Source organism: Prionailurus bengalensis, chromosome A2, assembly GCF_016509475.1.
Source record: "Prionailurus bengalensis isolate Pbe53 chromosome A2, Fcat_Pben_1.1_paternal_pri, whole genome shotgun sequence".
Lineage (NCBI taxonomy): Eukaryota > Metazoa > Chordata > Mammalia > Carnivora > Felidae > Prionailurus > Prionailurus bengalensis.
Genome location: NC_057348.1, coordinates 56,842,099 through 56,863,837, shown reverse-complemented (window position 1 = coordinate 56,863,837; position 21,739 = coordinate 56,842,099). Strand labels below are relative to the sequence as shown.

At 52.3% G+C, this 21,739-nt stretch overlaps 1 protein-coding gene and 1 pseudogene across 2 annotated transcripts; one reads left to right on the top strand and one right to left on the bottom strand.

Annotated features, from left to right (window-relative positions):
* The first annotated feature begins 4,849 nt into the window (after positions 1-4,849).
* LOC122488875 lies at positions 4,850-4,994 on the top strand (annotated as a pseudogene).
* Positions 4,995-9,096: 4,102 nt separating this feature from the next.
* GP9 (glycoprotein IX platelet) lies at positions 9,097-10,919 on the bottom strand. Of its 2 annotated transcripts, none has more exons than XM_043588248.1 (3): positions 10,686-10,919; positions 9,820-9,948; positions 9,097-9,712 (listed from the first exon to the last, which is right to left on the bottom strand). In XM_043588248.1, exon 3 carries the CDS (start codon positions 9,699-9,701, stop codon positions 9,168-9,170), a length of 534 nt encoding a protein of 177 aa, XP_043444183.1. In that variant the 5' UTR covers positions 9,702-9,712; positions 9,820-9,948; positions 10,686-10,919; the 3' UTR covers positions 9,097-9,167. The 2 variants fall into 2 exon arrangements, with proteins under 2 accessions (XP_043444183.1, XP_043444184.1); XM_043588249.1 differs by lacking the exon at positions 10,686-10,919 and adding an exon at positions 10,111-10,307.
* Between the last annotated feature and the right edge of the window lie 10,820 nt (positions 10,920-21,739).

Below are 21,739 nucleotides of genomic sequence, written 5' to 3'. Positions count from 1 at the left end.
GGTCCCGGCCACCCCCCCCGGGGGCCCCCAAAACCCCAATCCCGACCACACATTCAGCCAGGGGCTCAGCTGAGGAGGGACCGCGCCACCCTTCCTTTGGGGAAGCCAGGATGCAGGGTGCCCTCACCCGAGTCACATCCCCTCTCCTTGTCCTCTGTCCCTTTCCCCACGCAGCCCCTCCCCACCCCAGCCAGTCTCTGCCCAGCCTCTGCCTGGCCTGGCTCCTGCCTCCCGTCTCCCGTCTCCACACCCCGCTCCACACACCTTCCTAAAGCAGGCCACGCACTGACCGACCGGGTCGCCCCCTTGCTTGGTCCTGACACTCACTCCCAGCTACTCCTAGGAGCCCTCCGGAGCGTGGGGAACCCCCTCCCACACACACGGCCTTGGAGACGGCTGTGCCCCGTCGCTGCCGTCGGTTCCCCTCCCTCCCCCCCCCCCCCCCGAAAGAAAAGACCCAGCCCGGATGGCAGGCTGGGCTCCCACTCCAGCCTCCTGGACATCCGTGGTGTGCCTTCACGTGGGCCAGCCCGGGGGTGTGGCGAGGACGGCTCTGCCCGCCCACCTCGGCCCTGGACGGAGCCCGGACTGTCCCAGCCCTCCCCGACGTGGGCTGTGTGCTTCGGGACTCTGTCCCCTGCAGCGATTCTGAGCCTCGCGTCCTGCTCCAGCCATCGCCTCAGTACGGTTCCCAGGGAGCCAGCCGCAGACATGGGGGTTGCCGGTTCAAAGCTGCTTCCTCACCAGCACAGTGATGACGGTGTCCACCAGGGAGCTGGAGGCCCCGTGTGCAGGGTTGAGGGGACATCAGGAGGCGCGGACCCGGCGAAGGAGGCCAGGAGACAGAGAGGGTGGTCAGGGGGCTGGTGAGTTAGCTCCCGGCCAACATGCTCCAACCTTCTGCCCAACGTGTGGTCCACGGGCCGCCAGCCCGGCGTCATCTGGGAGCCGGTTAGAAACATGGGATCTCAGCGTCCACAGCAGAGCTCCTGAGTCAGAACCTAGATTGCAGTAAGTTCCCCAAGGGATCTGCATGCAAATTACAGTTTGAGGAACCCTGGTCTGCACAGCCTGCCCACCCACTCATGTGGCCCCTGGGCAAGTCTTCGTGCCTCAGAAGTTTTTAGTTTCTTCCTAAAAAAGAAGAGCTGAAGGTTCTTGCCCATTTACCCCTGAAGAGTGTTTTCTGTCCTCTGCACGGAGGCAAAGGACATAGAGGCAAAGGGCTAGTGGCAGGCTCTGATTCTGATGGCCAGATCACCTAACACCCGACACTCTTCCATCATACTCCAACCCCATCTGGCAACATTTGAGCTCGTGCCTGATGCGGGTTCTGGGTCTTGTCTGGATCTGTGACCCCTTTAAGCTGTAGACCTTCCAGTTGGAAAACATACGGATTCACAAAAGAATTCACATAGAATTTGAGGCCTTGCCTCAAATGCACATCCAGTGAACAGCAGAGATGAGATGTGAGGCCTGGATGGGGTGCCTTGACCCCCCTGAAATCCTGGGGGGACCCCTTGGGTTTCGTCGGGTGGGACTGTGGCTGCAGTGACAGTGCCGTGTACTCAGGTTTAGATTCGACGAAAGGCACTCAATTCTAAGTGGACAGGTTTGAAAAGAACGGAAAACTTACAGGGATCTATCTCAAGGAACACATCTTTTTCTTTTTTAAGTTTACTTATTTATTTTGAGAGAGAGAGAGAGAGAGAGTTTGTGCGCATGTAAGCAGGGGAGGGGCAGAGAGAGAGAATCCCAAGAAGGCTCCGTGCTGTCCGCACAGAACCCGATGTGGGACTCGAACATGAGCTCATGAACCATGAGATCATGACCTGAGCCAAAATCAAGAGTCAGTTGCTTAACTGAGCCACCTGGGTGCCCCTCGAGGAATGATTCTTAAAAACAATAAAACCTCTATGCACAGGAATATCCATGATAGCCTTATTCCCATACGAGGGGGATCCAGGAGGTAGCCATCCCTCGCTGCAGAGTATTTTAGACAGTATGTTGAAACGCTGGAAATGTAGGACCATCTCTCAGTGAAGGGCTGGGGAGCTTGGGTCTTCCTTCTGCCTTTCTACACTCTCCAGTCTTCCATAATCATTTCTACTATCTTTGTAATAGAAAGGCATAATATATATACTTCAGAAGAGTCAGGAAAACGATGTAACGTTCAAAAATATGATGCAATAGTCAGCAAACGATTCAGAGTACCCAAGTAAAGAAGTGTTCCGACTGATGTAAACAAGAAAGTCTGGACATGAAAATGTTAACATCGATTGTGTTAAAATAGAGCTATGAAGAACTTCCTCCTTCTTTTCTTTCTTTTATAAATCTTTAAAAATGGAATTATCTTTTATATATATATAATGTATTTTATATGTATCCTATTGATACATATTACATAAGTGTGTGTAACTATATACCTATATCTAGCTATAGACACAGGTACATACGGGTACATGCTCATATGGGAAATAAGTAATAAATCTGATGAGAGGGGTGCCTGGGTGGCTCAGTCGGTTGAGCGTCCGACTTCAGCTCAGGTCATGATCTCCTGGTTCGTGGGTTTGAGCCCCGCGTCAGGCTCTGTGCTGACAGCTCGGAGCCTGGAGCCTGCTTCGGGTTCTGTGTCTCCCTCTCTCTCTGCCCCTCCCCTGCTCACACTCCATCTCTCTTTCTCCCTCTCAAAAGTAAAGAAACATTAAAAATTTTTTAAATTCTTTTGTTTCATTTCTGAATAAGAGTCCTATCACAATTGCAACAGGGGAGCATGGAGCCTCCTGGGGGTTCAGTGGGGCGACGCCACGGCCCCTCCTCGGTGGTCCCAGTGCAGGCCATGGGGGGAGCCTCCTGTCATCTGCTGAGGCAGTGGCGACTCCTCTGTCCACTGTCCATCTTACAGAAGCTTGTGGGCATCACTTTCCTACTGTTGTCTCCTCTATTAACCCATCCTTGGAAACTTACCCTTTTTTTTTTTTACATTTTTTTTTCAATATATGAAATTTATTGTCAAATTGGTTTCCATACAACACCCAGTGCTCATCCCAAAAGGTGCCCTCCTCAATACCCATCACCCACCCTCCCCTCCCTCCCACCCCCCATCAGCCCTCAGTTTGTTCTCAGTTTTTAAGAGTCTCTTATGCTTTGGCTCTCTCCCACTCTAACCTCTCTCTTTTTTTTTTTTTTTCCTTCCCCTCCCCCATGGGTTCCTGTTAAGTTTCTCAGGATCCACATAAGAGTGAAACCATATGGTATCTGTCTTTCTCTGTATGGCTTATTCCACTTAGCGTCACACTCTCCAGTTCCGTCCACGTTGCTACAAAGGGCCATATTTCATTCTTTCTCATTGCCACGTAGTACTCCATTGTGTATATAAACCACAATTTCTTTATCCATTCATCAGTTGATGGACATTTAGGCTCTTTCCACATTTTGGCTATTGTTGAGAGTGCTGCCATAAACATTGGGGTACAAGTGCCCCTATGCATCAGTACTCCTGTATCCCTTGAACTTACCCTTTTTTTTTACAATCATCTAGTAACTTCCGTGGGGCTTGAGGCAGGGAGAGCTGTCTGTCCCATGTGGTCAGCGTGCTCAGCGTAAGCAGTCTGGGGAAAGTTCTGTCCGCCTCACCCGCGCCCCTCCAAGCTGCCGCTCTGGCTTTATCTGACTTTCTGCTTAAACCTCTCACAAGGATTGATAAGGAGGTTCCGGTGACGCTGGTCTCATCCCTTATTTGTCAAGTTCTATAGCAAAAATTTTGATTGGGATGACATTGAATTTAGAGACTAATCTGGGAGGACTGAGTGTTGTGGTTCTTGAACGGGTACCTCTTTCCATTTCCAGACCATGTGTCCTCAGAGACAGTTCGCTGTACTTGTTTTGTGTTTAATTTTTTAAAATGTTTATTTACTTTTTGAGAGAGAGAGAGACAGAGTGTGAGCGGGGGAGGGCCAGAGAGGGAGGGAGACACAGCATGTGAAGCAGGCTCCAGGCCCTGAGCCGTCAGCGCAGAGCCAGACGTGGGGCTCGAACCCACAGCTGTGAGATCATGACCTGAGCCGAAGTCAGCCGCTTAACTGACTGAGCCACCCGGGTGCCCCAGTACTTGTTTTTTTTTTTTTTTTTTAAACCAAATTTTAATACCCCACCAAAACTCTAGACCTGTGTTTCACAAATGGGCTTTTGGAAGAGTCTTGAAGCCTGTCAGTAGCCCACAAAATGCAGGGATGGGGAAGGAGGGAAGGACGCCAGTTAGGCCCCCGTCCAACCAGATGGAGACACTTTATTTCATAGACCAGGTACTGCCTAGGGGTTCGTTGGTAGAAAGGTCTTACTGCTAAAAGGTTTGAAAACCATCACTCTAGACTTCTTTTTTAAAAAAAATTTTTTTAAATGTTTTTATTTATTTTTGAGACAGAGAGAGACAGAGCATGAGCAGGGGAGGGGCAGAGAGAGAGGGAGACACAGAATCTGAAGCAGGCTCCAGGCTCTGAGCTGTCAGCACAGAGCCTGATGCGGGGCTCAAACTCATGGACAGCGAGATCATGACCTGAGCCAAAGTCGTCTGCTCAACCGTCTGAGCCACCCAGGCGCCCCTCTAGACTTCTTTTAAAAAGTTGTGATAGCACATGCATAGCATAAAATTTACTATCTTAAGCTTTTTTAAGTGTCTAGTTCCGGAGTGTTAAGTATATTCACGTGGGTGTGCGACCATTGCCACCATCCACCTCCAGATCTTCTTCGTCTTAGTTCTTGCAAAACAAAATTCTACACGCCTTCAACAGCTCCCCAAACTCCCCACCCCTGAGTCTCCGCTGTCGACTTTTTAAAGTCTTCAGTTACAATCGCTTCTTGGCCTTTTGGCTAAGATCAAGTGTAAAGTCTTCAGTTACAGAATACAATTATCCGTGTTTGTTGAAAGATACTGCATAAATATACAAAGACTTTCTGTATGGTAATTCAAACTTTCTGAACTCAGAGGAAGGAACAGTCATTCAGCTTGCGATGCAGGTGTGCGGAGTTCTTTTAGACTCTGAAACATCAAATGCATGTATTCATGCTTTTGTTTTCACTAACAAGTCAGCACCCTGAAGCATCAGATAAAGAACCCAGCAGGTTGGATGAACCTCAGAGCCCGACCTCTCTTTTCATGATATCGTTGTAAACCTCATATTTGTTTTCTACTTAATAGGGGTACACAGATCTAAAAGAAAGGAATAGGACTAAATCTATGTCCCTCTAACAGTCTGAACACAAACAGGACAGGACCAATAGGGCTGATCTGGGGCTCCATCTGACTCCTTCTGTATTGTTGCCCTGACAACCCCGAGGTTTTTTTGTTTTGTTTTTTTTGTGTGTGTGTTTATTAAGAAAGTAATATAGTTTTGGGGCACCTGGGTGGCTCAGTTGGTTAAGCGTCTGACTTCAGCTCAGGTCATGATCTCACAGTTCGTGGGTTCAAGCCCCGCGTCGGGCTCTGTGCTGACACCTTGGAGCCTGGGGCCTGCTTCAGATTCTGTCTCCCTCTCTCTCTGCCCCTCCCCCACTCGTGCGCGCGCGCGCGCGCGCGCGCGCTCTCTCTCTCTCTCTCTCTCCCAAGAATAAATAAACATTAAAAAAGAAAATAGAGGTGTCTGGGTGGCTCAGCCAGTTAAGCGTCCGACTTCAGCTCAGGTCATGATCTCACAGTTCGTGGGGTCAAGCCCCGCGTTGGGCTCTGTGTTGACAGCTCAGAGCCTGGAACCTGCTTTGGATTCTGTGTCTCCCCCTGTCTCCTCCTCCTCCTCCCCTGCTCACACTCTGTCTCTCTCTCTCAAAAATAAATAAACACACACACAAAAAAAGAAAGAAAATATTACAGTTTTGCTTTCCTCTCTGAATTTAACCCACTTGGTTAGAGATCTATCTACAGAAACAAAACTTTCCCAAGATTTTAAGACATATTGCCTGTAGTGATTTAAAATGAGGATTCTGGCCCCAGAGCCATTTAGAAAGCTGACTTTCAGAGGCCAGGGGTGTCTGTCAAGTCAGATGCTGTTCTTAGAAGATTCCTCAGGCCCCGGACTCAGCGTCCCCCTTTGGAGCGGAGCCCGGGAAGAGCAGAGCCTTCGCCTTCCACCTTCTCTCTGCCATCTCAGCTACACGCACAGGGGCTGGCTCAGGCCGCTTTCAAGAAATGGAGCGCATCCTTTGCCCGACAAGGAATTCACTCTCATCAGGTTTGACGTGTCAGCCCCAGGGGCTGGAGACGGTGAGGGTCCTGGCTGGGCCATGGAGTCTTAGGAGACTCTGTGCACACATGCACTTACAGGAGGTGTGGTTAAGTGTGTATGCAAAACACATGAGATGGGCACTGTGTTAGGGGCTGGGTCTGGCTGTGGCTCAGGGCCAAGACTCGGCGTGTGCCCCGGAGACCGCCCAGGCTTCACAGATTCCCTCTCTACAATGTGCCTGCCTTCTGATCAAGTGCCATTACCTTTGCGTAGACCGGGTGGGGCCGGCAGTGGCCAGATGCCCGCCTGCTGCTGCGGTTGGGCACACAGGGGGAGCAGTTCCAGGCCTCCCTTGTGGTTAGGGCGGGGCCGGTGGCTGGTTCCAGACAACAGCTGCTTGCAAAGGCCCTCCCTACCACTTCCAGGCCCGGCCACGAGCATCCGCGCTTTCCTCTTTGGTCTCTCCGCTCACCCACTGGCCAGAGGATTGCAGAGGACCAGCAGAGGGCTCTGAGCAGGCCCTAGAAGCCGGGCGGAGCAGGAGCCTGGAGCGGGGGCAGAAGGCAGAGGTGGCAAGGGAGTCAGCAGCTGGTGAAAGTCACCTTAGCAAATTCTCCACGTGCTGCTTGATTTTGAAAATGCTCATGAGGGAGATGGTCATGAGGATGACGTCAGGGTGACCGTGATGGGGCCAAGGTCCCTGGTTGTTTGGTGCTAGAGGTGACAGAAGCAGTAGGGGGCCGGTGGGGCAGGGGGTGGGCGGTGTCGCCTGATGTCTGTGGCTGTGGCCGACCCGTAGGAGACAGTGGTGGCCGGCGGATGGTCGGCCGTGGTGATGGGATCTGTGGATGCTGGGTTGGTGGCTGTGGAGTGGGTGGGGACTATGCGTGTGGCGCTGTGGTGGCCACCTTGCTGGCCTGGGACAAAGATCATGGGGACAACGGAGGTGGCCAATTGAGTTTCCCAGTGCACCTGTTTCCCTGGGGATTCTCGTGTGAATCCGCCATCCACCTCGGGAGATCCCTGCCCTCCCTACCTCCTGCGGGGACGTCACCCTCTGCATTGACGATGCTGTGCCGTCTAGGCTCCTGGCAGGGTCTCATGGGACCAGCTGCTTGGCCAGTAGGATCAAGGCTTATGATCACTACTGTGCCAGAGCCATGGCTGCATGTGTGGGCCTCAGGAAGGGGCAGTAGCAGGATTTAGGGGCACCCTACATGGGGGGGCCTGGGGTTGCTGAAGGGCCTTAGTTTGAAGAAGCTGTCAAGGGGGCACTTTTCAGGTACGAAAGGGGACCTGTCTGAGATCACGCCTGTGAAGAGACTGTCGTGGGTCCTGGGGCTGTGTCCTCCATCCAGTGTGGGGGAGCAGTGCCCTCCTCACGGGGCATACAAGAAGGCCCCATGGCGGGTGGTTCACGCAGGGCTGCACACCTACTAAGTGCCCTGTGGGGAGATGCCAGCTTTTCCTGCTCCCCAAGGCCGCCCCGTTCCAGCTGAGTCTGTACAATTCACAGACTCTCAGCCTACGGACTCCATCCAGTCAATCAATGTGTTTTATGTGTCCTGTTGATGTATACGTATTTTTTTCCAGATTTACTTGCCAGCACTGAGGTTGGGATTTCACATACAGATGTACATTTCCGATCTCTCCGGACGAATGGGAAGACAGGGTTCACATCTGCACAGGGCGGCACAGATGGAACACGGGCTGTCGGATTTGCCACAGTCTCCACCCCTCCCTATAGCTCACCCCCACCCCCGAGTTCGAGCCTCCTGCTCCAGCCTCAGCTCTGTGGCTCAGTGCCCTCCCATGGTGCTCTGTGCCTACCTGACCTTCCTTATGGTACTCTCTGAGCCCCAGGCCCACCACATGCAGGATCTCCTCGAGGGAAGGACCTTGGGGTGATTATATTTGGATTCAGATTGGCCGTAACAGACCTGGAAACACTCTCATACAGTGGAGAAATGTTTTATTAGTTTAACTGCTGGCACCAGAATCCTCTGAGGGAGAAAACAGTCTTGTTTGAAGAATTTGGTGACCATTGCTTGGGGTACAAGTGGGACTCCAGAGTTTGAGGTGTCTGATGTCGGCACCTGGAGTTGTTTCCATGAGAAAGGGAAGAATTTCTTTTGTTTCTTTTTAAAAAATGTCTTAGATATTTATTTATACTGGGGAGGGGAGGGGCAGAGAGAGGGAGACACAGAATCCGACGCAGGCTCCAGGCTCCGTGCTGTCAGCACAGAGCCTGACGTGGGGCTCAAACTCACAAGCCGTGAGGTCATGACCTGAGCCAGAGTTGGGCGCTGAGCCGACTGAGCCACCCAGGAGCCCCACTTTTGTTTCTGAAGAAAGAGGGATAGAGAGAGGAGGAAAGGAGAGAAGCCCTGCAGGAGAAGATGAGAAAGGATGGGGCTGGAAAAGCAGGTGTCTTCGTGGCCAGGACACAAAAGGCTGTTTTGTAAACGGTGGTGTGCCTTTCAAGGTATGTCTGTCACAGAGATGGAAACTCCTCCCACCTGCCCGGGGTCTTCTGCGCCTCCCGCTTGCTCACTGCTGTGTCGTGAGAGCCAGCTTTCTGCAGAATTTGGACGGGAGCCACGTGTTGATGTGAAATTCGCCTGGGCCCTCCAGAGTGTTCCATGTGGGCGCTGGGACAGAGGAGAGCGTGCGGACCGGAGTCCTGGGACCTGTCAGGCACCGAAGAAGGGCTCGGGATGTCCACAGATGGTGGAATGGGGGGTGGCTGGCGTGGGGGAGGTGGAACAGCCCATTTTACTAGGAACCTGGGGGACAGAGAAGCCCCAGTTGATATCAGGTTATAACAAAACGGACCCAGGTTTCCAGGAGGAGCCAGACTTGGGTACCGAGAGGAAACACAATTTTTGAGCAGTTTATTTTGGGTTACTGGGGGCTCAGGCTGGGGGGAGTGACCCTAGGGTCCTGGGCTCAGTCCAGGGTCTCTGTGGCGGTGCACAGCAGGCCAGCCAGGAGAGCCAGGCCCAGCGTGGCCACGACCACCAGCGCCACGTCCCACCAGAAGCCCGGGTAGGCCCAGGATGCCTGCAGGTGCCAGCCGCAGCTGCCCAGCTCATAGCCCGTGAGCTGGCCCAAGGGATGGGCCGTGGCGAGCTTGGGGCTGGCGCAGCGGACGTGCAGCAGGGCCTCGGGCGTGCGGTCCTCCAGCCAGAGACGCAGGTAGGTGAGACTGCAGTCGCAGTGCCAGGGGTTCTGCGTCACGTCGAGGACCTGTAGCTGGGGCAGGTGGTCGAAGGCACCCGGAGGCACGGAGCTAAGGCTGTTATTGGCCAGCAGGAGGTGGCGGGTCTGGGTGGGCAGGGTGGGCAGGGCCGTGAGCCCCCGCCCCCTGCAGTCCACCGACAGCCCCATGGTTTCCAGGGCCTGGCAGGTGCACTCCGCCGGGCAGTCCTTGGTGGCCTCTGCGGCAGCCCAGAGCAGCAACAGGGCCCCCCAGGCAGGCATTGGCAGGCTGGCTGTGGGGAGAGTGGCCGTGAGGTGAGGGAGGGTGAGGGAGGGCCCGGCAGCCTCCACCCCATGCCAAGGGCTAGGGGGATCGAACCTGAGACAAGGGACCACTCACCTCCGTTCTCAGGCCTCAGCTTTCTCCTGTGTTGAAATGGGGTGGTGAAGACAGAAGCAAGTGTAATGAGTCCCACCCAGGCCTGGCTGAGCCTCACTGGACACTCAGAAGGCAGGATGGTGAGCGTGGCTGTGATGGGGGACGGGAGGGAGGGTAAGAAGGTTCTTGGGAAGGGACCTCCTGGCCCCTAACAGAGACCCCAGCCCCAGTTCATGGGTGAGGGGCGCTGATGCCTGCTACATGATTCCCAGTTCCGACCCCTGGCCCCCAGGCTCCTCCCAGCCCCCCTACCTCTAAGCCTGGGGTCAGGCAGCCAGTGTGGATTTCACAGACCACACCTCCTCCCAACCATGCCAAACAGCTCGCCCCGAGGCCGAGTGAACTCTTAGGTGAAAGCCAATGCCGAAAACTGGATGCTGAGGCGCAGACAGGGAAGGAGAACAGAAGAGGTTCCCTGTGGGAAGCCATGCATCTAGGCTAATGCTCAGAGTTGGGGAAACTGAGGCCCAGGGACGGAGCGTGACTTGTGCAGGGTCACCCAGCGGTCTGTGTCAGAGAACAGACTCAAACTCAGGCCTCATGAGCTCCAGGTGACTTCCCTACGAGCGTTTCCCCTTCCTAAGACAGGCCCTTCCCACCAGGGCCTGGCCCGCGCAGGCTTCCTGTGAATTTGGGTTGAATAAACCAAGGAGCCCGTGTCTCAGAGCGAGTGCCCCCCGCCCAGCCCCATCTGGAGCGGAGAGCTGAAGGTGGGACACAGGCAGGCCTTGGTGGCTGGCCTCCCCTGCCAGGCCCTGTCCCGTGTCCCACCTGGGAGCGGGGGTGTGTGTGGGAGGGGGCGATGGGTAATAAGGAGGGCCACTTACTTGTGAGGCCTGCAGTCAGCACCCTCTTCTGTGGCTTGAACTGTCCTGGTGGAGGCTGAGTTGGCAGCTGGATGTGAGGCAGCAGATGGTGGGCGCTGCTTGAGTGGGAGGAAGGAAGTGATGAAAATAGCCTGGCTTATCCCCCAAATGCAGCAGCCGGGGGGCCCTATCTGCGGGGGCAGCGGGCACTCAGGGATCCAGCGGGCTCGGGCCCAGAACGGTAAGTCGACCCCAGTTTACGGAAGAGGGTCCCGCAAGGTACGCTATGTGCCACCAGCGCCTCACTGGGCCTCAGTTCAGGGTCTGTGGGAGGACCAAGTAGGCCCCTCCCCAAGTCCCCGGCGGTGGGGAAGGTTTCCAGGAGGAAGAGGCCTTGGAGCTGAGCGACTTTGCTGGCTGTTCCTCCAAATCTCAGATTTCCTCATCTATAAAATGCGAGCGATGATGTCTGTCCTGCTTGTATACACAGGGTGTGGGCTGGGCAGCTCCCATGGGCTGAGAACCCCACAGGGGGAGAACGACTTGGGTTTTCATTTTCTTCGGTTCTTCGGAATAGGTCAGGGAGAAAGTCGCTTTTTGGTTCCCCTGTGTCTTTAGCGCCTTCTAACGCTTTGCTGAACCCTGTTTTTCACAGGACACTGCAGTCTGGGGCTCAGTTTCCATCAAACACTGGTCTCTAGCTGGAGACCATTTTTAATTTGCATTATATTTAGACCGTGCCTCAGTCTGACTTCCGCTCAGGCCATGATCTCACTGTTCATGAGTTCGAGGCCCGCGTCGGGCTCTGTGCTGACAGCTCAGATCCTGGAGCCTGCTTCGGATTCTGTGTTTCCCTCTCTTTCTGCCCTCCCCCATTCACGCTCTGTCTCTCTCTCTCTCTCAAAAATAAATAAACATTAAAAAAAAAACAACAACATTAAACACCCCGTTTACACACTACCCTAGACCCACAGGAGCATTCCTGTGTTCACACAGAATGTGGGTGTTTTATTTTTTTAGCATCTGGCAACTCCCAGCCCGCTTCGAGGCATGGCATTGCTCCCATTCTTGTGTGTATCTGTCATCTGCCTTTTCCTCAACTGCACAGAGGTCCCTGAGGGCGGGAACCGTCTCCGTGGTCCAGTGACAGTGCCCAGGTCAGTGCCTGCACGTTGCGGGTCCTCACTTAGTTTGTGCCGGGTGATTGCCGGAGGGAGCCAGTGCTTTGACTCTGACCGATCCCATCCACAGGGGGGACCCTGGTCCTCTTCTAACCTGACCCCTCATTGTGTGGATGCCGGATGCTGGCAGGCAGCTCAGAGGGGAGCCCTGGCTCACCGAGAGCCTCACCTGTCACGGTGGCCCCGGGCTTCTGAGCAGACTTTTGGTCCTAGGACACCTGGGATTGGGTTTGTTTTTGTTTTTAAATACCCAAAGTAGTGTTGTTAATGGTAGCAAACAGCCGGAAGCAAAAGGGATAGGTACTGGTGCATTCACACCCCGGGATATGATACCGACATTACATTAAGTGACATAAAACTGCATGAATTGTGTTGAAGGAATTTCCATTGTATTGAGTGTAAAGTAATACCTCATTTGGGTAAAACAAACTGCGACAAACTATCCAAACTATCCTTGCCCCGGGCGGGGCGGGTTGGGGGGTGGGGGGGGTGGGGAGAGGGGGGGCTTGAGAATGGGGGCCTTCTTGTTTAGTTTACTTATTTATTTTTATATTTGTTGTTTTTAAAGGTTTATTTATTTTGAGAGAGAAAGCGGGCATGTGAGGGGGGAGGGGCAGAGAGAGGAGGAGAGAGAATCTCAAGCAGGTTCCGCGAGGTCAGCGAAGAGCTCCACTCAGGGCTCGATCCCATGAACTGTGAGATCGCGACCTGAGCCAAAATCAACTGTCGGGCGCTCAACGGACTGAACCACCCAGGTGCCCCAAGGCCTTCTTATTTCTTACCATGCACCTCCCAAAGGGCCAGCCTCCTCGACCTTCTGATGCCTGGCCCAGAGCAGGGTGGGAAAGGTGTCATTCGGGCCCCTGGAGTCATGCTTGCTGTGGAGATTGCTTGTTCTAGGTGGGGTCCCCTGGCAGGTACTTGGTGAACATTCTCAGTAGAGCCTGGACCCCAGACGGGAACCTCGGCCTCCATGGACCCTCCCTTGGAGGTCCACTTGTGAACGCCTGGCCTTGTCCCATCTCCGTCTGCCTGCATGAGTTTACAGCAGTTGGGAAAGGAGTCCCGATGAGTGGGGGTCCCACAGCCCCCAGGCTGTGTTCCTTGACCTGACCTGACCTAGTTGGGCCCACGCTCTTTCTTCCTCTTGGCCCTCTGAGATCGCCTTCTTATTTTTAACATGTACAACTAAAAAAAAACAAAAAAGGGGACAAATGAGAACTCATTTTTGTTGTGGAAAAATTGAGCGTTCAGATGAGCAGGAAAGAGACAATAAAATGTTCTCTCAATTCTAATACCAAGCAGGCTTGCCTTTTAGTTTTTCCCTGTGTGTATTTTTTTTCTTCCCCAAATCAGGTCACTTGGGGCCCACGCTCTTCTGGAACCTTCTCTTCCCACCTGTGAAACACCCACATATGTCACCAGCATTCGCCATGACTCCATTGTATGGATGTGGCACCTTTTATTTAAGGACTCTTTGGGCATAAGGAACATGCCTTGCTCTCCTTATCTTGGTCGGACAGGCCTTTGTGGGGGCTGAGGGTGGGAGGGGGGACAGCTCTTGGGGCTTCCTGAGGTGGGGAGACTCCTCCTTCCAGGCCGACCCAAGTTGGCTGGCCTGGTTTATTACACCATTTTCCCTGTGGGGAAACTGAGGCATTCTCCATTCCTGCCCCTTCAGGCTCCTTACCAGGTCACCCCCCACTCTCTATATGTGGAGGCCTCTTCTGTCTGGCCCCTTCCTTCTTCTCAATTCCTATACATGCTTATGACCTCTTATATTCTGGAAAGATCTTGTGCGTGTGTGTATGTGTGTGTGCATGTTTTGAACACCACAGCATGCTCCCTGCCCATTCCCCTCATCCCCTTGGGATGACGACTATGCCAGATACAGTCGCTACGTCCCACAGGCACCAAGTCCTACCTCAGTCCTGTGTGTTCTCTCTTAGCTTGCAGTCCAGCTGCACTGCTTGCCTACCCATCTCCAATGCCAGCCCAGACCTGGGTATGCTGTAACTCCTGGACAAACCCTCTGAGTGTCCTACAGGGTGATCACACCCACCATGGCCGAAACCTGGTCGTTTTTCCCCAACGCCAGCCCCTCTCAGTGTGCTCCACCTAAGGGAGGGCCAGCTTCGTCCACCCCGTCACCCAACCAGAAACCTGGGATACCATTAGGGATGTTCTCTCTTCCCCACTCTCATAGCCCATTGGCTTCCAAGCTGGCCAAATGCCTCCCACATATCTGTAGACTTCGTCCCCTTTTGGGTGGCTCTCTGCTCACTCTATGTCCCCCTCCTCTGGCCTTGCTCTCCACCTCTCTCAAGCAACCCTCACCACTCCCCTTTCTCCTCTCACATCCTTCTCCACTTCTAGAATGGAAACCCAGCTCTTCCCTAGGACCCTGTCCTCTTGCTCCTTCTTGATGCTTGTTGTCTACCAGGCCACCTGCTCCTGCCAGCAGCTCCCCATCCCGGTCACTCCTCTGTCCTGGCTTCCTGTCCACCATGAACACTGCCCTCCCTCTCTGTAATTCTAGCATCCACGCGGATGACCCTTGGTCCCCCTGGCCTCACAGTCTGTTGGCCTCTCCCTGCACTGTACTCCTGCCCTCTGCCCCACCCGAGCCACTCACCCTCACAATCCTACCCCAGACTGGCCATCACCAGCAACCGCTCCTCCTCCAACCCTTGATTCAAGTGCCCCACCCCTTGACTACACCTCTCCATTCCAGCACAAATTTTTGAGCATACCTGCTCTGGTCCTTCTCGGACCTCATCAAGATCTCCAGGCCAGTGGCCTTATCATGGGTCCTTTTATACTCTCAATGTCATGGCCTCACAGGCTGACTCCGGGATGACCACTGTCCTTCAGTGTCCACTCTTCCTTTCTCTCACACAAATAGAATTTTAGCTGGACACGTGGCCGTCAAGTTAAAGACTATATTTCCCAGCCTCCGTTGCCTTTCAGTGTAGTCATGTGACCAAGTGTAGGCCAATGGGGAAAGAGGAAGAAGTGATCAGTTCTGCTTCCCACTGGCTGCAGAGGGCAGGGAAAGCCATCTTGGTCCATGAGGAATAGCCCTCATGGGCTACGATAGCACAGCAAAAAGAAGGATCCCGGGTTCTTGATGGTTCTGGAACTGCCATCAGGCTCAGGCACGTGCCTCAGCAGCCTATGTGCCTCTGAGGGCAAACCCCGCCAGTCTGCCCGTAGGTGTGCCCTCACACATTCTGCCATGCCACCTGCTACAGTGCAAGGAGGCCCTGCGGTTCTGGGGCACCTGGGTGGCCCAGTTGGTGAAGCATCTGACTTTAGCTCAGTCCATATTGGGCTTTCTGCTGTCAGCACAGAGCCCACTTCGGATCCTCTGTCTCCCTCTCTCTCTGCCCCTCCCTGCTCGCTCTCGCTCTCTCAAAAAGAAAAAAAAAAAAAAAAGAAGGTCCTGCTGTTATAAGGCTGGGTGGGCAGAATTCCTAGGAATGCCTCCCTAACTCCAAGATCTCACACCCGAATCCCCATAATTGGTGAATCTGATGAAGACATCACTGCCATGGTGGTGCTGTGTTTTATGGTACAGTTGACCATACAAAGGGAGGCGTTCCAGGAGGGCGTGATCCACACATGTGGGCTCTTAAATGCGGGAACTTTCTGTGGCTGCTGGCAGAGGAGGAAGTGAGAGAGATGTGGCAGAAAGGGAAGCTGGAGAGATCCGGAGTGTAAGAATGGAATCGCTCTAGAAATGTCAAGGTGGATAGAAATTAAGGTGGACACACTAATTCTTCAGGAAGGGGGACTTGAAACTGAACAAATGTTTCACTTCCTCACTTTTTTTTTTGAGAGAGTGTGTGCACAAGTGGGGGAGGGGCAGAAGTGGGGGGAGAAAAAAGAGAGAGAGAGAGAGAGAGAGAGAGAGAGAGAGAGAATCCTAAGCAGTCTCCATGCTCAGCGTGGAGCTGGATGCAGGGCTCAATCTCACGACCGTGAGATCAGGACCTGAGCCTAAATCAAGAGTTGGACGCTTAACCTACTGAGCCACCCAGGTGCCCCCTTCTTCCTCATTCTTGAGGCCTCCCCCCTCCCCTTCACTTGTTTTTCTGTAGAATCCTTTGTTCTGGAACTTGGTATCGATACTTAATAATGAGGCTTGGATGGCCCGTGCCAGTGCCAGTTATAAGACCATCTCGAAGACATGACACACGTGACTGAAGCATACCAGATTCTTATCAAAACTGCCCAGATCCTGTATTTCCCTAAAAAACCCCTCAGCCTTTTACCTTGGGCAGGTCTAAAGCATTAGAAGGAATTTGAAGGCATTCAAATTTTGAAGGCATTAAGCCTGCTGCAGCCTCCTTTTGCCTGGCAAACTAATACAATTGTTCCTCTTTATCCCCAAACTCTGTCCTCCTGTTATATTTCAGCTCCAGAGCACAGAGGTCGGTTTTTGACCACGAGGACTTGATGTGAGACTTCCGATTTGAAGACAAAGCAAGAGCTGAATGTTGCCAATGGTGGGAATGAGCCAGCAAGTGGATTCTAACCCAGAGCATCTGGGAAGGGACACAGGCAGCCCTGCCCACACTTGATTTCAGCCTTGTGAGACCTTAAGCACAGAACCAAGAGCCACACTGGGCCCACACCTCTGCCCCTTGAAAAATGTGAGATAAGAAACGAGTGTTGCTGTAAGCCTTACTACAAGTCTGTAGTAATTTCTCACAGCAGCAAGAGAAAACCAACGCCAAGGGCAGGCTCCGCTCAGGTGCTCTGCATTCTATCCCCTTTGGGAAAAGTCATGAAAGGAAATCTTGTTCAGAATGGAGCGGGGAGGCGGGCAGGGGGAGCGCTCACGCCCTACCACCCATGGTCAATTATAGACCCAATAGGAAGAGAGGGACCTGGCACTTGAATGCTGCTTTACTATCTAGCAGGTGGAAGGAAGGTTTCTCTTGCCCCGCCTTCGCAACAGCCCAGCCAATGAGAGGCTGTCGCAACGCAGCCAATGAGAAGTCACTACACTTTGAGCTCCTAGTTTACGCCAATGGGCTTTTTGTTTAATTAAGACAGCCCCTCCCAGCTCCTCCCTTTCCTCTATAAAAGAGCCTTCTCTTTTATTCTGCGGATTTGCCTATGGTTTTGCAGTAGTTTGTTTGTCTCCAGTTGCAATTCTCTGCTGTTCCCGAATAAGCCCATTTTTTCGCTGGCAAGGTAACTGATAGTTTTATTTTTAAGGTCATCATCTTTCACCTTCTCAAGCACATTGCTCCCACAGCTAGCCACTCTCCCGCATCATCAAATTTATCCTCTACAGTACCATTCCCATTAGATTGCAAATGGTCTATAATATCGTCCTTTTATAAAACCCTCCCTAATGCCACACTTTAATCCAGTCTCCTCCACTTCTCCTGCCTCTCCATCACGAAATTCCTCCAAAGATTTTGTTTCACCTGCTATCCAGCCCATCAGTAATTCCTGTTGTCTCAGCCCCCAAATATACAGAATTTACCCACTGGACTGTCACTGCCCTGGTCTTCTGTAAACTTTCTCAGCTTCCTATTGCAACTAGAATAAACTCCATTTTCCGTGTTTTATGAGGTCCTTTGTGGCTTGACGCCCACCCAGTTCTTGACCTTTGCTCCCTAATCTAAGCCACGCTGACCTTTTTTCCTGTTCCTCAAACACTCCAGTATCTTCCTGCCTCAGGGCCTTTGCACTCCCAGATCTCTCTGCTTGGAGCACCCTTCCCCCAGACCCTGCCATGGCTTCCTCCTGACCATCATGCATGTCTCAATTGAAGTGACCTCTTTCTCAAAGGCCCTCCCCCCACCTGCTAAGGCAGCTCTCCATTATTCTGCCCCATAGTATTCCATTCAATTCCTTTAGAGTGGTGGGGTCCAGAGCTGATGGCCAAGAAAGAATTCTTGAGACATCTTTGGTGCAAAAAGGGGGTTTATTAAAGCACCGGTGACAGTGCCCGTGGGCAGAAAGAGCTGCCCTGGGGTTGTGATGAGTGACTGATCATATACTAAGGAGTTGGCTGAGTTCAAGTCAAAAGGGAGGCCTCCAGGAGGACTTTCACATGCTAAAGAGGACTCAGAAGATGCCAGGGGCCTTGCTATTGTCAAGCTAAGAGTGTTTTCCCTCTAGTAAGGCATTAACATGAAGACAGAAGGGAGTTCCTGGAGAAATGTTCTACTCTGTATTTGCCTCAAGTATTTGTCAATGAGCTGCAGGCTATAAGGAAATTTAATTTTACCTGCCTTTTCCTTCTTTTCTTTGTTTCCCACATCACTACGGGCGGGGAGGGTGATGTTGGGGTTCCAGGAAACTGAGTCTCTAGGTTTCTGGAGATCCGGCTATTGATAAGATGGCCTTTTTCTTGTAATTAACTAAGATTTGTTAACTCAAGTCCTGTAGGACTGTGCTATCGGTTAACCATTTGTTTTCTTTCCTTTCCTTTGTTCTGGGGCAGCCAGGAGTGCCTGGGGAATGTCACACACATCCCACCTGGGGCGGGGGCGGGGGGGGGGGGGGGGCGGTGCTTGAAGGGTGTCAGCTTGCCTTATGCTTCTTCATCAATAGCACTTGATGGGACCTAAGATTATCTTATTTTATTTTTTATTTTTTTAATGTTTATTTTTGAGAGAGAGAGCATGCACGAGCAGGGGAGGGCCAGAGGGAGAGGGAGACAGGATCTGAGGCAAGCTCTGTGCCGACAGCATAGAAGCCCAATGCAGGGCTTGAACTCACGAACCTTGAGATCATGACCTGAGCCGAAGTTGGAGGCTCAACTGACTGAGCCATATAGGCGCCCCTTCTGTGTACATTTTTGTGCATTTCTTAAATGTCTGTGCCCCTGACGTTGAACTTCAGGAGGACAGGGACTCTGTTAACTACTGTTTATAACCACACCTATGTCTGGCATATAGTATGTGTCTAATACATATTTATCAGTTTTGCTGACCAGCTCTCCTCCGGTGCTGGCTAGTCCATATCTCTCCAGGACTTTTGTCTCCTGGATGCCAGTCTCTGCCTCTGACTACAGAGGTTTGACCTTGACACTCAGCTGCTCAACATCTTTTCATGCCTCCTTGGTTATCTTCAGGATGAAGTCCAACTCCTCCACAGAGTTCTCCTCGGCCATCCACTCCAGGCTCCCCTGTCATCTCTTCTTGACCAGAAGCCTCAGGGTAGGTCATCTCTGATGCTACTCCCCACCCACATGTTGGTTTCCCTCTCTGTGCCTCTCTCTTTCTGGAGTCTGCTCCCCTCCCCAGCTGGCTTTCCTGTCACACTCCTCCCTTTAAGATTCGCCTAGGATTAGGGGTGCCTGGGTGGCTCAGTCGGTTAAGCACCTGACTTTGGCTCAGGTCACAATCTCATGGATCGTGGGTTCGAACCCTGCATTGGGCTCTGTGCTGACAGCTCAGAACCTGGAGCCTACTTCAGATTCTGTGTCTCCCCCCTCTCTCCCCCTCCCCTGCTCACGCTCTGTGTCTGTCTCTCAATAATAAATAAATGTAAAAAATATATACATATATTCACCTAGGACGTGACCTCTTTCCAGAAGTCCTCCCAGACCTGCTTCCCCAGCTGAGTTAGTGGCCCTGCTGTTTGCCTGTCTGTCTACCCATAAGCCCAGCTCCTTGGGGACTCCAGGCACCCACAGAGGTATAATGGATGAGCTTCACAGAGTGATGAATGACTCAAGGCTGTTTGAATTTCTCAGGTGATCTCAGCAGATACACATGCCTTTGACATACATACGGAGACACAGGAGGGACAGTCACTCCTCTCCCATCCCCTGACCCAAAGGTGATGTCGGAGCATAAGGCAAGCTGAGGTCAAAGCCCAAGCTAGCAAGCCCCTCCCCCCAATCCCAGGTGGGACATGTGTGACATTCCTCAGTCACTCCTGGCTGCCCTAAAGCTAAAGCAGAGGGGAAAACAAATGGTGAACTGATAGAGATCACAGTCATGAGCTTCCATCGGTTTCCAAATATCTTAGTAAATTACAAGAAAAAGGCAATCTTATCAATAGCCTGATCTCCAGAAACCTATGACCCAGTTTCCTGGAGCCCACCCTCACCCTCCCCTCCATAGTGATGTGGGGAACAAAGAAGGAAATGGCAGGTAAAATTAAATTTCCTGATAACCTGCCTAGGCAGAGTAGAACATTTCTCCAGGAACTCCCTACTGTTGTAATGTTAATGCCTTACTAGAGGGAAAACACCCGTTAGCTTGACAATAGCAAGGCCTCAGGTATCTTAGGAATAGTCTAGTCTTTAGCATATGAAAGCCCTTTTGGAAACCACCCGTTTGGCTTTACCTCCCCCAACTCCCCAGTATATCGTCAGTCACTCTTCACAGCCCCGGTGCAGCTCTTTCTGCCCACGGGTCCTGTCCCGAGCTTTAATACACTCACCTTTTTGCACCAAAGATGTCTCAAGAATTCTTTCTTGGCCATCAGCTCCAGACCCCACCACCACTCCAAAACCGCAGAGAGCCTTGGTCTCTTATTGTATAAGGGAAGCTGCTTAGAAACCCTTTATTTGGGGGCCCCAGGATCCTTCACTATCCTCCTGAAATAATTTTTTCTTATGGGAAGCAAAGGAGAATAAGACGTGATTACTGTTACCTAGCATTTCATTTTTAATTGTGGGTTTTTAAAAAAAACTTTATTTACTTTGAGAGAGAGAGAGAGAGAGTGAGCTGGGAGGGGCAGAGAGAGAGAGGGAGAGAGAGAATCCTAACCAGGCTCCACACTGCCAACGAGGAGCCCCAGGTGGGGCTTGAACTCACAAACCGTGAGATCATGACCTTGATAAGGGAGCACAAGGCAAACAGGGCAATGCACAGCTAGCACGCCCCAGGTGGGATGTGTGTGACATTCCCCAGGCTCTCCTGGGAAAGGAAAGGAAACAAACGGTTAACCGATAGAGATCACAGTCCTTCAGGACACCGGGTCTCGATCAGTTTACAAATCTTAGTTAATTGCAAAAAAAGGCCATCTTATCAATAGCCGGATCTCCAGAAACCTAGAGACTCAGTTTCCTGGAACCCCAACATCACCCTCCCCGCTGTAGCGATGTGGGGGACAAGAAGGAAAAGGCAGGTAAAATTAAATTTCCTTATAGCCTGCAGCTCATTGACAAATACTTGAGGCAAATAGAGAGTAGAACATTTCTCCAGGAACTCCCTTCTGTCTTCATGTCAATGCCCTACTAGAGGGAAAACACCCTTAGCTTGACAATAGCAAGGCCCCTGGCAACTTCTGAGTCCTCTTTAGCATGTGAAAGTCCTCCTGGAGGCCTCCCTTTTGACTTGACCTCCTCCAACTCCATAGTATATGACCAGTCACTCATCACAACCCCAGGGCAGCTCTTTCTGCCCACGGGCACTGTCACCGGTGCTTTAATAAACCCCCTTTTTGCACCAACGGTGTCTCAAGAATTCTTTCTTGGCCATCAGCTCTGGACCCCACCACTCCGAAACCCCATCAACCTGAACGGAAATCTAGAGTCAGACGCTTAACTGACTGAACCACCCAGGTGCCCCACTACTCCCTAGCCTTTTTAGCCGGTGTGCAACCAGGCAGTGAAAGGATCACCCTTGCCCCAGCTGCTGGGGCCCCTTTGACCAGAAATTCTGCCGGCTGGTTCTTTGCGGATACACATCTCTGTCAATAAAGCTGTTTGGGACCAGGCTGTAGAGCAGCGTGCGTGGCTCCAAACCCACCTGTTGCTAACTTTCCTAGTTCCGTGATCTGGGGCAACAGTCTCAGCTTCTCCCTGCCTCAGTTTCCTCATCTGTAAAATGGAGGAATAAAAGAAGCTGCCTCTCTGGGGAACCATGAGGGCCGCGTGAGTCAGGCACTCGAAGCGCATTGCTTGGAGCC